The 16,289-nt window shown below is 33.7% G+C and overlaps 1 protein-coding gene across 1 annotated transcript; it reads right to left on the reverse strand.

Annotated features, from left to right (window-relative positions):
• Positions 1–814: 814 nt before the first annotated feature.
• On the reverse strand, positions 815–15,930 carry LOC107934354 (50S ribosomal subunit assembly factor BipA). Its single transcript, XM_016866778.2, has 19 exons — positions 15,414–15,930; positions 15,243–15,317; positions 14,858–15,008; positions 14,592–14,660; positions 14,296–14,468; positions 13,978–14,115; positions 12,414–12,539; positions 11,070–11,168; positions 9,504–9,624; positions 9,322–9,385; positions 7,741–7,795; positions 7,533–7,657; positions 4,888–4,961; positions 3,483–3,532; positions 2,879–2,965; positions 1,898–1,948; positions 1,728–1,811; positions 1,450–1,500; positions 815–1,119 (listed from the first exon to the last, which is right to left on the reverse strand). The coding sequence occupies exons 1-19, from the start codon at positions 15,732–15,734 to the stop codon at positions 1,036–1,038; spliced, it is 1,998 nt and encodes a 665-aa protein (XP_016722267.1). The 5' UTR covers positions 15,735–15,930; the 3' UTR covers positions 815–1,035.
• Between the last annotated feature and the right edge of the window lie 359 nt (positions 15,931–16,289).

The following is a 16,289-nucleotide window of genomic DNA, read 5'->3' on the forward strand; positions in this document are numbered from 1 at the left end:
TGTATAACTCTTATTTTATTGTTAATTTTACCACTATTTTAGAGGCTTTTACTTGCTAAGTTGTAACTATCTTGATGGTATTTAGGTATAAATTTTTTTTAATGTATTTCAATTTGTTGGAAAACATTTATTTTAACATTTTTAATGTATTTGATGTATTATATTTTTTAATTTTGTTTTTATATAATAATAATATAAAAAATTAATACGAGTAGATCTGGCTAGACTCGAGTTTAGCATTTTTTTTATTTGAGCTGGACTTGGACAAAATTTTGGGCCATTTTTTGGATTGGACTGGACACGAACTTAGAAAGCGAGCCTAAAATTTTGTATCAATCCGGCCCAAACTCGACTCATGATCATGTATAACGAGAAATATATTGGATACACTGTGGCGGTGGAAGCTGGTTGGATGCTTAATTGGTATAGGTTATCAAGTTTTGGGATATCTTGTAACTTGTTTGAATGCTTACTTGGTATGGACTTTTTATAAGTTAGAGATGTCAAGAGTCTTAAAATGTAAGATTAAAAATGATTAATTTATTTGAATTAAGTTAACATAACTATGTAATTTTTATTTTAATTTAATTATATTTAGTTTTTCTAAAATTAAGGTTATTGGTCCCAACATCAATTATCAAAGTTGAAGCACTCAATTTGCAAGTATGAACCACGTTATAAAATATTTTTATTATAAGAGTAAAAAATATAAGTAAACAAGGAGTACCGCACTTCTGTTTCTTTCAATAAGTAAAATAAAAATTTCATAATTTATGTCAATTTTTTACGTAATCAAATTGTTGGAATCTTGTCAAAGCACAAATATATTAAGTTATGCTATAAAAAAAAATAATAATAATAATAGCCATTGTTGTTTCTTTGGCAATTACACAGACAAAACATGAACTCCTCTTTGCCCCTTATTATTGTCATAAAAAAGATAATGTCGTTCATATTCTATAAATAAATTGTGGGGACAAATATTGAACCCAACCCCGCCTATAGTTACAAAATTATAGTATGTTAGGAGAAGACTCAATTTTTGGCCTTTTTACTCATGGCTTTGCGCTTGTTTACATCCAGATATCTCTTCCTTAATCGGATGGCCTTTGGTGTAACCTGCATCTCAATTAACCATTATTATATCAGATATCAGATATCAAAAGCTTTCATGACCAGCATGCTTTAGCTATGGAAACCACTAGCAATGGCAATCAATGCATTTAGCCCCACATAAACACTTTCTCTCTCTGTGTATACATATAATATAAATCTTTTCTGTTTCGAAATCCTGAAAATTTTTGAAATCTGTAATAACTCTAAGAATTCCAGAAAGAAGCACATTATTTGATGTAGGGATCGATAACTCAAGAATTAGAATAATACAAGACTAGAGAAATATTCTATGATGAATCCAAAAATGGAAAGCACAAATCAACAGTAACTTACCTCTATAAGCTCATCAGAAGCAACATAACCAATAGCTTCTTCAAGAGTCATCTGCACACAAGCACAATTAGTTCTCACGAGTCAAATGCAAAGTTGAAATGATGTTTGATTTATCTAGTTCCAAATGCTTTTAAATTGCTCATTTTCAATATTTGGTCCTTAAAATCTTCCTTGCAAGTATAGTGTAGTGTGATGTGTCAACAATCAACACATTAAAAGCTGAAACAAACTTAAAGAGGAAATAAACCAAGTATTTTTTATGGTATAGAAAGACATACAAGTTTTGGCGGAGATAGTTTCACATTTTCATCTTTGCCAGCTGCACGCATATTTGACAGTTCTTTACTCCTTACTGGATTCACCTGCGATAAGAAAGACATTGCACAAAGGTCAGCCATACTTGAAAAAAATAAGGCCTGCTTGCAGGGGCACTAGATTTTATTCTTACATCAAGATCTGTATCACGTGAATGCTCACCAACTATCATGCCATCGTATGTCTGAGAGCCAACAAATAAACAACAATTAGACTTTTAAAGAGGTAGACCTCGTCTTAACCTGAACAAGACCAGCAAAACTCACACAACCAGAACTTGATTCAACCCATTTTTAATTTAAAAGTTAACCACCCAAATCCAGAACTTAAGCCAAGAGTATATTATTCTATTATTGTACACGTCAATGTCAATAAAAAATAAACAATACAATAGTATAGTATAACTTATTATTTTTAAAATGAGATAAAGCTGATTTGAACTAATTTGAAAAGTAGATGGCCTGAACTAACCAGATTTTATACTTGAAGTAACTAGAACCTAAAATGACTCATACCTGAAGTGACTCTAAACTGAAATGAAATTCATAATCTGACCCAATACACCTAATTGCTACCCCTATACAGACGAAACCAGATTTATTTAATAATTTGGCCAATAAAGCGTGCCTCATTCAATTAACCAAAAAATAATGCATTGGTTGTAGATGTCCTAGTATCACGAAATGATATAGCTAACAGTAGAGACAAAAACTATCGTGGCATCCTTAAATATAAAAGGCAAGTCCTATATTTACCAAGTGCATCACCACCAAGGTATCTCATATCTCATACAAATAATTTTTAAGTGTGTGTTATGGACTTGCCAACTTGAAGATTATTAAACCCACAAGAGTTCATTAAGAATAACATAGCCCGCACCCAAATAGTTACCAGATTCTCAAAATAAATGGTCCTGGCTTCAACCATTGTTATAGAGGGTGAGGGGACTGAATGTTAGTATCATTGGTTGCATAATCCTACCTATTCATTTTTCAGAACATAATATTAAGATTAAGATTAAATAACCCATTTGAAAGCTAAGAACTTAAGAATTAGAGGCATGCATAAGCAAATAAACAAGTAATGAAATTATTAATCTTAACATGGAAACTACCTCCATCCCAGGGGTCACGAAAAGAGTTCCACGAGCTTCCAAACTCATCAATGCATAAGCTGTGATTGTACCATAACCCATTGATACCTGTTCAGAGTAAACGATACGTACATTGTGGCAAGGATTAAGCAGCAATTATATACATTTAGGTGTATAAAATATTCAAAGAAGTAAAAGTTTATGGATCATTATGGAAATTCTACTCATGCCAGAGTGTTCCTTATGAGCAGTGTCATCTATAGCTAGTGCAGAGCAAGGAGTAAGCAAGGTTTGCTGCAACAGCACCCAAGTGTAGTACAAGAGTATACTGCATACCTCTAGTATGTTGAATCTAACTAATCTAAACGTGTTCAAATTGTATCTCAGAACAAGCAAGACTAACATCTATCTCCAATGCTAAAAAAATTTGAAATCTTGAACATGTGAAAGAATGTCTTCATCTTGAACTTTTTGCTTTCACCAATCATTTATATTGATAGAAAAAAATGTCATTTAAAGAAGCTCTCATTTATGTGTCTAAACAAAAAGTACAGGATAATAATTATATTACATGCACAGAAATAACATAGTAATTAAGTCACAAGAAAGCATTAGGCAAGCATACCAACACTCCTTTCCTGACATTTCCAAGAGGGCCTCGATGCTTCTCATACGCTGCAAAAGGAACAGATCCCAGAGAGGGTTAACAAGACTAGGAACATTATCTTGTAAACTGGCTATATAGAGTTTTTAAACTTCACAATCAGTTGATCTCAGAGGAAATTATCTTATACACTGATAAAGAAGTTAAAAGCTCCATAAGTGGTATTAAAAAGTTGACAATTGACACTTATCTCACAAAGTATATTTATAAGAACTAATAAATAAATAAATTATTGAATGGATGCAAAAAACCCATCTAACCCATATCATGGTGCTTGAGAATTCCATCATCAATAGATAGAAGGAAAATTCTAAAAAGAGCTCCTTTATATGAGTTTTTCATCAGCTCCAACGTTCCATAAAACATTGCAAAAGATGTAATGATTTGTGTAATTTGTGCTACCCAAAACATTTCGATAAATAATTTGTAATGTTTTGTGTAATTTGTTGTAATAATCTGTGTAATTGGATAATATTTTGTGTAATTACACACAACATTACGAAAGTTGTAATGTTTTGCATAATTGAGAAACATTGTGTGTCTTAGGTAATGTTTTATGTAGTTAGAGACGATGAGAAGCTTATTTTAGAAAGCTCACCCTAGAACTTCTCTATATGGAATAAGCAGACTACAACAATCATTTTATACACAACCAATGGAGTTTTTAAACTTGACAAGTGAGAGGGTTGACTTATGTCTCATTAGAATACATTTATCAAAATTAATAATTAATCAATCATTAAATGGATATATGAAAACCATCTAACTACCAGTTGCAAGCAAGGTTTTCAGAACCAAACCGGTGGTGAAACTGGTCAGACCACCGGTTTCCAGTCCAACCAATTCAACCGGTTTGTCTGGTTCAATTGAATAAATTACTAAAAAGTCATAAAATTTTGAAAAATAGAGAAATTGGTTCAACCGATTTTTAGCCCGGTTCAACCAGTTTGCGAGTCAACCGGTCCAACCCTTTATTTTGGCTTGGTACCCCGGCCGGTAACCGGTCTGACCGACCAGTCTGGTCCAGTTTTGAAAACAATGCTTGCAAGTTTAAAATTCCACAGTCGATGTATAGTACTATAAAAAACCCATTAATTGTCTCAAAAAGAATTTTTAACATTGTGTGAACCATGGCATGCAGGTTGAAACCTTTTCTTGATTTTTTTTTACAACACAAACCTATAAATAGAGAAAGCACAAGTTCATTCAATATGCTATCATCGATGGAAAAAAACTAAGGAACGGATAATCTCTATTTCCAAGAAACCAAAAGATTCAGCTTCCAGAGGATAATGACCTGACAACAAGATGCAATGCACATGGAAAACAAGACCAAAAAATAAGTATAACAGGTAGAAAAACATACATTGAAAAGCACGATGCATAAATCCAGTTCCACGAGTATCACTGCTGAACACACTTCTGTAACCAACCAGGCCCCTGATATACAAAATAGAAGAATAACTTTCCTCTGATTCTTATAATAAAATCGGCCCAACAAACGAAACAGCATTCTCATAAAATTTTCATGAAAGAAACAACCACATCATTGCTGCACACGCACACGCGCGCGCACACACACACACGTGTATATATATATGCTTCCTTTGAGTGGTTCTTACAATTTGCTCAACTACTCCATACCATCATCTATTAGATAAATTAAGCTAGAATTTAATCACCATCCCCACCTAGTCAATACTAATTTAACAAACGTGCGTTAATGTGCCTTCTCTATGAAATGATATCCAGAAACAAGATCCACCTAGCACCCTAACTATTACAAGTTATTTGTCATTCTGTTATCTTCTGCTGCACATTACAAGGATTAGACCACAAGTTATCACACTGCACCTCTCACAGTGGAGAGTGTCCAATCAAGGGAAAAGCCCAATGGCTAAACTTCTATATCGCATGATGTACTATGAAAGATCATGCAAGTCTCTAACTGCCACAAATGAATTGTTTCGAAACTTCATTATTTAACTTTTGGCTGTAAGAGAAACTGTTACTTTATCATCAGTACAGAAAATCTATAACCATTTTAATCCATTCCACAAGCACAATGGAGAAACTCAGGCTACATGGTAACAATTTTATTCTGGTTTCCAATTATTTATTAATGTCAACTCTTCCTTTGTAGTATTTTCTTTTTTTTTTTTTTTTACACTCGTGTTGATATGGGACAGATTTGGCAAATTCTGCCACTTGGTGTTAAAGCTGCACTAATGTTGAAACATTAGAGCTTTTGGTTTGGGGCTACAGTAGATATTAGGACGGTGGTCCTGGAATCACTAAGGGTTTGCGGAAAAGGAGATTATATCTCAAAAGAACATTGAAACTGAAGAAAAGGTCGACAAAAGTTTTAGGGCAGAAAAAGTATCATAGCATCTTTAGTTAGGAGGAATAGAATAGCCATTCCCCCCATTCAGTGATGAACAGTGGTTCATTGGTTAGGTTGGTAGAATCACCCATTCAATGGAAAGGCCATTTCTTCCCTATCTAGAGCCCTCCTGTAATAGCTATTCTTTAGTGATACCGAGGACGATATATCCCATGCAACACTGAACAACCAAAAAAATAATGCAATTTTCAAATATGCCCTTTAAGGACTGAATTTGGAAGAGACAAGGGGAAGAAGGGAGGGTGGGTGGGTGAGACAGGAAGTCGCATAGTTGCTGGCATGAAAGCCTGCCAGCCAGCCAGCCACTGCAAGACCAGTCGGAAAGAGAATATAAGAAAATAAATAAATACCAGAGGAAATCACAAAAAACAAAACTAAACATAATATCTCTTTTGTATTTAAATATTATTTATTTTTATATCTCAATAAAATTCTAATTAAATATAATTCAATCAAATAATCTATCTAAACCTGATATGATTGGATTTCAAAATCAATAAATTCAAAACGAACCAAATTCGAATTGAGTTTCAAACTTAAATAACCCAAACCAGAGGTACCTAGAATCCAAATAACCCGAACCTGAAATAACCATTAACTCAATACAAAATAACTAGAACACAAAATTGACCCAAAATTTTAAGATCCAAGTTGACCCAACCCGAATAGACCTAACCGAAACTCAAGTTAGGCTGTTACAGTTGCCTTTATAGGCAAGACAAATCATAGGTGTGAAAAATGGTAAGACAAATAAGTTTATTTTAGTAATATTTTTAATTAGAATAACTTATTTTAGGATGTTTCCCATTAGATTAAAAGTCTTAAATTTTTGTATAATTTTAGTTTCCTGTTCTAAAGAATAAACCTATGCAACCTCTATTTAAGGGGGATGATCCTGAGAAGAATTTTTATATAAAAAAAAAGGCTAAAAGATTTGGGTCTCTATTTAATGAGTCTTAAGGTTTCAGACTCCGTTTGATCTGAAAGGTTCCGGTTTCCTTTTAATGAGCTAAACAAATAATCTCAAACATACAATAGTAACATAGGCCTAGAAACTTAGTCAACAAATTAACCAATATAGAAATGGCCTACTCAAATGTCACCTTCAGTTAGACCCAAAGTTCATCTAAGCCTTTCGTTCCCAAAGTGGAAAAACTTCACCTAACCAGCCTATTGATGTGCCATCGTGAATGTGCCAGTTTTCAACATTTTTTAGGGGGAACTAAGTACTAGTACTTTATTCCTCCAATGACTTAATATTCTTTTGATCAATGATTCTCACTTGTATTTAAATCCACAGCCAATTCTTTGCTAATTTATGGTACATATTGATAGAAGTTGCTAAAAGAAATAATTGAGGCCCTGCCATTCCAACTTCGAGCCCAAAAGGAGAAGAAGGCACATGCACAAATTCTAGGCTCATGAAGAAATCATCAATCAAAAGACATTCTGGGTTGAAGAAGAATCTCACTTTCCAAAAGAAAATTCTCCCTTTAGCACTATTTCCACACCCCCTTCTCAAAGAAAAAAAAATCATTTTTGCAGCCAAACGAGAATGTTCACAAGACACAATAAATAAATAAATAAATAAAACAAAACTAACCTACCTTGATGGACAGGTCAATGACAATCTAGTTCTACCAACATTTCCAGGAACAGGACCCATATCAGCAACCTCAGCTCGCCTATGAGATAGAGCTTCCATAACTAATCCTACATGCTCATCATTCACCTGTAGTAACAGATTATTGTGCCAAGTCCACAAGTATATAATGGAAGGAAACAAATTACTATGTCTGAATCTGCAATACTTACCTCAATGGTCACTTCCTCAATAGGCTCCAGCTTTTGACCTTTCTCAACTTTATACCTGATGTTACACAAGAATTTCCAGGAAAAGAATATATTATTTGCAAATAAAAAGTGCATGGAAATAAGTGGATCTAGATAGAACACAGAGAACTTGGAAAGGCATCTATAGAACATGGACTTAAGGTAAAAAGATCCATTCAAGTGAATTTCTTATCATTTTGGCTGTCAGCTGGCCATGAAGGTTCAATCAGTGGCCATGTCTTAAAATCAATAGAGGCATCGTCTCAATTTTGTATGAAAACCAACAAATTATTATCATAAATGTCAATAATTAGTATCATGCCAAACCTTATTTAGCTTTCCAAAATCACAACCTATGAGTAGACCAATCACAGTTTTTAGAAATTGTCACAGAAAAATTGGTTCAAATTTGTATCAAGGCCTTCAAATTTCAATATCATACATGTCAACAGCTAACACCATGCCAAAGCTGTACTAGGCACTGTATCTTAAGCGCCAAACACCAAAAGCACCTCATGACCTTTTGAACAAGGCACGTTTGATCAAAAGCACACTATACGCAACTAGACACGCTTTTCTGAAAGCTGTAGGCATTCTTTTTTTTTTAAATCTCGCATAATTGAAGTTCTCTTTAATTTTTTCATTACCTCAGTTAATGAAAAAACATGGGACAACAATAAGCTCCCTACTTCTTAGTGTTCGAGTATTCATTAACAAAGGGGCCATTAGGAAATCATGCATGTAGGCCAACAAAAGAAATAGAATATTTTGTATATTCTTTTATGATAAACTAGACCACTTTTTAGAGTTTATTATCACAATTATATATCTTACGCATGTTATATTTACACATACACGTATATACATGTATATCTGTTGTGCCTTAGGCAAGTGCTTTTTTTGCCTTACACCTCAAGCACTAAAATGGCTCTAGCCAAAACAGCACAGTGCACCTTCAACAACACTAAGTCTAAGGCTTAGTTCTCTGTTACTTTGGCTTTTGAAAAATGTGACAGGAAAGTGCTGTGAAAAAGTATGATTTGTTAATTTCAAGTGTTCAGTATTGCTGTCAAAGATTACGGTGGAAAGTTAAAATGTCATTTTCAGTCATGATGTTGAAAAGTAAAAAATTAGTTAATTTAAATGATATTTAAATAATTTAATATAATCATATATGATACATAGCTTTTAAATGCTTTTAAGTAATTAATATAAATTATTTGTAAAATTAATGATACAAGATATTTTAAAATTTAAATACAATGATAAATGATATTTAAATAATTTAATATAATGATATTTGTGAATAATATTTAAATAATTTTTTAAATACTTTTAAACAGTTAATATAAATATAAGCATTTTGATAATTTTACTTCAAAATACAAAAATCAAAAGCCAAAATCATCTAAATCCCAGCTTTTGTGATTCAGTGGAAAAGAACTTTTTAACATCACTTTTGTGATTCGGTTGAAAAGTGCTTTTGGAACCCCAAAAGCAACGGAGAACGGGGCCTAAGACTAATAAAACAAAGGCCTCATAGAAGATTTGTAGAAAACTCACATCACTTTCGGTGGTGAAACGGACAGCTCAAATCCTTCACGTCTCATATTCTCAATCAAGATACCTGTTACACATGTCAACAAATAAATCCCACAGGAAAATTAGAAGATGCAGAGCACTCTATGCTAATAGTAATTAAACCATAGGAAACAAAAGCACAGTGCAAAGTTTGGTAAACAAACCCAGCTGCAGTTCTCCCCTCCCCTGAACCTCGAAAGTATCTGCTATGCCTGGAAGCACATTTATGGCGAGATTTGTTTCAGATTCAGCCATTAGTCGATCACCAATTTTTCCTCCGGTCAACTGCAGTATTTATCAGCACACATATCACCTCATGTTGATTGGATATGAGTTGCAGCATAATTCTAAATTTAAGTATAGGTTTCAGTCTAAGCAGAGCATATAGGCATATTGTACTGAGGCAAATGAATTTCAAGGTTCAACAAGAAGGTGGAAACAATAAGCCTTAAAATTGGAAATGCTGCAAAATAACAACATAAATATGATTTCAAACATTAATAGTATCACAGTCACCTTTACATTTCTAACCATGTTCTACAGATATTTTTTCATCTAAAATAATTGAAGTTACAAATATAAGAAAGAACAAAAGTTCTCGATTAATATTATTGTTGTAAGCAAACAAAGATTTGATACCTAAATATGAATTGTCTTTGTAGAATAATTACAGAATAAAGCTGTAAATTAATAAGATTTCAATACTAATAGGTCATTTCATTCTTTTACTGCAAAAATTGAATGGTAATAAGCATTTACAAAAGTTTAACCATAAATTTGAATACCAAACACAAAAGTGATGTTTATTTTCCGGAAAAAAATAGCTTAGCTAACAGAAAATGACTTACTGGTCAACAGAAAATAAGTCTATTTTTTCTGAAAACTTTTCCCTTTTGAAAAGTGCAAGTCATTTTCCGAAACACAGTTCCCTATGAGTAACTTGATCTTTATATAAAATTTAACTTAAATATAACCAAATTACATTAATATTTTAATAATAACTATATATTACAATTTATAATTATTAATATTATTTATTATTTTAATAAAATTATTTAGTATTACAATTTTATTTTAATAATAATTTTAAATTTTAAGTAATATACTTAATATTTTATGGAAAATTTTTATATTAATATTCTAATATAATATATATTACTATTTATAAATATTTAGTAATAAATGTTTTATAATATAAAAAACGAATATGTTAATAATAAAAATAAGAGTATTTGTTTAAATTCTACTTAATTTCCTTTATCTCTTCCAACTACAATGTGCCATCATCCGCTCTCATATATATAACATATGCAACTTCAATTTGAGTTTTAGTTATATATCAGCTATTATTAAGTTTATATAAAATATTATTTATTATAAAATAAATTTCAATTGTCAAAGGAAAATGCTTCTATTATATTTTGCAACAAATATAATTTATGTTGTGTTTGATTAACTGAAAACAAGTTTCAAAAAGAAATTCAAGAAAATTTGTCAAACACTAGAAAATATCAATTTTTCCACAAAATCAATCTATTTTCTAGAAATCATTTTTCGACAGGCTATTTTTAATGAAACAAACACAGCAAAATGGTGTTTATTTTCCAGAAAAACTGAGAAAGGGAGTGTTGCAAATTTTACCAGAACAAAAAATCCATAAAATTAGAAGAACACCAAAAAGCCAATAGCAAAATATATTGACAATGAAGGCAGGCAGGTATACAACTTACATGGGTACCATCACGACCTGCTAAAGGAGAATCATTGACACCAAAAGTCATGGAAATGGTTGGGGGGTCCAACTCAACGGTTGGCAATGCAGCCATAACCTAACAAATGTAAGAACAATCCATTTTATGTATAGATCCAACCTGCCAATTCAATTTATGCATAGATACAATCCAATTAATGCCCAAGAAAAAAACAGTTTCTTTCTTGGGTGTTAATAAAAAACACAGCAAAAGAACCCTGGATCAATGCCTTCGCCCATTCGTGATTAGTTTTAGTTTCCACCATATTCAAATCCATTCACAAACAAAACAATTCATGTCCTTGGGCAAAAGACAAAACCCAAATAAAGCTTAAAGAAGCGTTTGATAACAAATTGGGCAAACTTAAAAACGCACGTTCATGGTTGACTAACAGCAGCTAATTGAGTTAAAGATGACGGTGTTGATCATCATCATCTGTTGCTCAGAACCAATAACACTATAGTAGTTGGAATAAAATCAAACGAAAACCCATCAGTATGCTGCTTATATAAGCTTGAAAATCAAGAATGTCACCTTAGGTTTCCATGCTAGCTACCAACAAAGTAGATGATGCTACAGGTGTAGACAAATCAAGAAGACTTAAAAGCAGTAAGCAAGGAATTTGTATGAGGACCTGTAAGGGGGGGGGGGGTTGAAGCGAGAAAGCAACAGGAGGGGAGGGATGAAGAGAAGTAAGAAGTGGGGCCAGAGAATTTTGGGGAAGGACAAGAGAAGAAAAAAGAGATAATGTAACCATGGGGAGAAGATTGCAGTGGAGGCCAAAATAAGGTAGGGCAAGTTGACAGAGGGAGGATGCAGTGATAGCAGTAGAATTGCGTTCGTCATAGTCATTAGAAGAAAACAAAGAGACGGGGTTTCAGGGAAGTGTCTTTGGATCAAGGCAATTTCTAAAACTTTGAACTTCTCATTAACTGAAAATTTTTATAAATAAAAAAGGGTTAATTGACCTAACACTTTTTTTACTAACAAAACATCAAAAAATGAGGGAAACAACTTTTCAAGGTACAATTGGTACGCCCCAAATCCCAGAGAGGTGACACCAAATTGCAGGTAAGTACACTACATAGAAGGCTGTACACCACAAGCAATCAACATGGATGAACATGGAAGTGAGTCCCATCATGTATCATCACATGCACTTGAAAACTGTACATAATGGCACATAACAACCTAAATAGATCACATTGGCAGATTATATCTTGCAGAACATAACTAACAAGATTAACACCAAAATTGCTAGTTTACACTAAAACTACTGAAGTCAACACAAGCACTCAGCTTTATAACAAGATAAAAGCATACCTCTGTATTTGCCACTGTATGGCCAATTGATGGACTACCCAGCCCAGCCATTGATATAATATCACCAGCTCCTGCACTATCAATAAGAACCATGCTTGTACCCTTCTTTTTCATTAGCTTCACAACCTACAAGACAAACATTGCATTAAATATTGGCATCACTCAAGTATCACTCAGAAGATCAGTTTATAAAGACTAAACAGAACTTATGCCGAGAAAGATAAATGACACTGTTGAAGTTCACCTACACTAATTTCAGATGGGTATTCAAAAATTTCATTGAACTTTAAATTGCAAGATTAAAAAGCAAGAAACCAAATTTGCTTTGGTAATTTAGAAAGGAGTGATTCAGGTAAATATTTTGAATTTGAAATAACATTTCCAACCTCAAAACATTGTACCACAACCTTTTGAAAATCTGAAATTTCAATGAAACCATAACATCCATTACTCTCAAACTAAATGCCTAAAACCTTCTATTGACACCATTCAACAATTTCTATGACCACTAAAGCCACATCTTGAGGTTTTGGAAGCTAGAGATCAAAAAATGAGTTGCGTATTAGGGAAAATAAAGAGTATTGGAGAGATGGAAGAAGGGATAAGCAAACATCAGCAGCACAGACCTCAGCAATAAAGGAGAAGACTGAGGGTGGTCTTGATGCTAGGCTACTTGATTAGAAAACAGAGGGAGAGAGAATAAGGAACACCGAGGGCATAGACAAAATAAAATTGTGGATGATGCTAGCCCTATTCAGGTCACAGATAATTTGGCCTTTAAATACTCTTCACAAATACCAGGACAGGTTTAAATTTTCTTTAATTTGCCTACTTCACACAGACTCTTCATTCTCCCTAAAGTACTGGTTCCCAAACTTGACCAACACATTCGACCATGGGTATGGGGGTATGATCCTCCAAATATATGGAAAAATCTGAGTCAAACACATACCCATATCCGATACTTGCCTCCTGCCCTCCCAGTCCAGGTAATGCAGAAGTTCTCAACAGTTAGCAATTGAAGTTCCCTTTCACAATCCCTCATTCATATGCACAGGAAATACTAACTGGGAAAAAATTTTCTAACATGCATTTTAGTAATTCCATGCATCTAATGCAAAATACTCTAAGAAAGCATGTTTTTCAAGATCCCTATTGGATTTGCATATTCAGTTAATAGTGATTTGTCCTTGCAAAATGTTACAGATTTAAATGGAAACTTGGGTACCAGATCCATTCACTATCACCTTCAAGAAAGTAGAGGTAGAAGAAAACGCCAAATAAACCACAATTATACAATAGAAAGCAGTAGAAAAGTATTAAACCAGAGTTTTAGTATGTAAAACAATGCTTTCTGGTAAATTGTAATGTACCGCAGAAACCAAATTTTTCAGCATATTTTAATTCCAACCTGCAAACCAGGATTCAGGTAGACAATGAGCACTGGATTGCATTATTAACCACAAAAACATCAATGGCAAGCAAAAGTTTTATGTCGGTGACGATATTAAGTCAAAGTTTTCCTCTACTTCCAATCAAAATCAGGCTATGTCAAGCTACAAACCTTTCCTTCTTCAATTTTCTCAATGCCAGATTCACTGCTTCGCAAGCCATGTATTTTATCACCAACACGAACAATTCCAGATGAAACACGCCCAGTTAAAATTCGCCCAAGATAAAAGTCTTTTTCCATCATGGAAACCTGACATGCTTATTATGTAAATAAGAAATTTATAACATGAAAGAAATGCGAAAAGGACAAAAATAACTAGGTACAAAAGTAGAACACCCGGACGGGGGCACACTCCCCCCTTCCCATCCCTTTCTCCAGTTGCAGACATAAAGACACGTTTTAATTGATTAATCAGCACTGAGTACCAACCAGCATTTGGAAAGGTCCATCAAGGTTTGCTTTTGGTGGAGGAACATGCCTTACAATGGCATCAAGCAATTGTGACATATTCCTTGCACCAGCAGGAGGATCTTTAGTAAAGGTTGAAGATGCCCATCCTTCTTTAGCAGAAGCATAGAGAACTGGAAAGTCAAGCTGTTCCTCTAAAATGAAAATATGAGAAAATTTATTAAAAGTATACCGGTATTCAGGTTAGGAATGAGGAAAGTCAAAAAATCTGAAATGGGTTAATCATCGAACTTTCTAATTATTCTATATTGCTTCACCTGTAGCACCGAGATTTGCAAAAAGATCAAAAACTAGGCTCTCAACTTCATTACATCTCTCCTCTGATACTGCATCATTAACAGCTAGACATAAGGTCTAAAAATTCTTTCGGTGCACAAGAAATAATTAAGGGACAAAAAAAAAATCAAGAATAAGTAATTTCCCACCAACAGGTAAACATTCTTGCAATAAAAAAAAATCATGAAATAACATTTCGGTTTCAGTAAATCAAAACATGAACCAAAAATAACTATAAATTTTATACCAGAAGGTCGGTCTACTTTGTTCAATAGAAGAAGAGGGCGCAGCCCGTACTTCAAGGCTTTGGCAAGAACAAATTTTGTTTGTGCAAGCGGCCCCTCACCAGCATCAACAACTAATACTGCTCCTTCAACCATGCCAACAACCCGTTCAACCTAAAAATTCAGCAATACGGACAAGCACAAACCAGTAAGTTGCATGTTTTAGTTTTCAAAAGAGTGCAAATTATGCCCACTATTTGCATTGTCAGCCAACACCTTGTTGCTTTTCACTAAATCACTTTTGAATGATAATCTAAAGAACAGAAAGAGTGTTTGCATTGATGATTAGGGTGATATCGAATCAAGCTACAAACTTTTTTCTAGCTAAATATGTAACTTGCAGCTTACCTCACCACCAAAATCAGCATGACCAGGCGTATCGACCATGTTTAACTCGTTTTCTTTCCATGAAACACTAGTGACCTGCAATTGTTCGATTGTATCATTGAATGAACCAATCAATATGCTACTTAACATAACTTCTTTTGGAATCATGTAGAGAGTAAAGAAGAAGAAGACCTTAGAGGCGATGGTAATGCCACGCTCCCGCTCAAGGCTGATGGAATCCATGGCTCTCTCGTGGGGGATGTCGGCTCCACACTGCCTCAGTAGCCGGTCCATAAGCGTGGTTTTCCCGTGGTCCACGTGCGCAATCACCGCCACGTTCCGCAGTCTACCAGGATCCAAATACGCACTCGGATATGTTGTGGCAGCGGCGGCAGCACTGGCAGGGCCGGAGGAGAAGCAGCGGGAGAAGCGGGGGAGTGGAGCCAAGTGAGAGGAAAAGGATTTTAGAGTGGAGGCGGACAAAAGAGAGCGAAGGAGCAAAGGACCCGCCATTTTCTGGACTCAGCTTGAGCGTTGGAAATGGGTCCGCCAACCAAGTACCAAGGGTTTAAGCTCCGCAGCCGGGAGCTGTTTGGGGTTTTAACTTAATAAGACGAAGCCAAGGGTGGGATGGTTTTTGCCTTTTAGGCCCTCTGTGTTTTTTGTTTTTTATTTTTTGATATCTTTTGTTTTAAGTTTTTTTAAGACTGCACTAGCAAGGAAGTCACGTCAGTTTTATTTAAGGAATACTAAATAATTAAAATTTTAAGAATTATTCTATTCCTGATATTAAAATTTTATAAAGTTCTAATTGGATTTTTTCTTTTATTTAAACCTAAAACAATATTATAGGATATTTTTATTCTTTAATACTATCATTTAGTGAATGATTAAATCGATGTCACCAACCAAATTTTAAAATAACTAATAGATATTATAATAGATATTTTTTTTATATTTATATTTATATAAAAACATAATTTAAATTCAAAATAAAAACATCAAACTTTACAAACCCTCAATTTTAACATTTTTATCAAAATTCCTTTCTTATTTTATATATACTTT

Source organism: Gossypium hirsutum, chromosome D04, assembly GCF_007990345.1.
Source record: "Gossypium hirsutum isolate 1008001.06 chromosome D04, Gossypium_hirsutum_v2.1, whole genome shotgun sequence".
Taxonomy (NCBI): domain Eukaryota; kingdom Viridiplantae; phylum Streptophyta; class Magnoliopsida; order Malvales; family Malvaceae; genus Gossypium; species Gossypium hirsutum.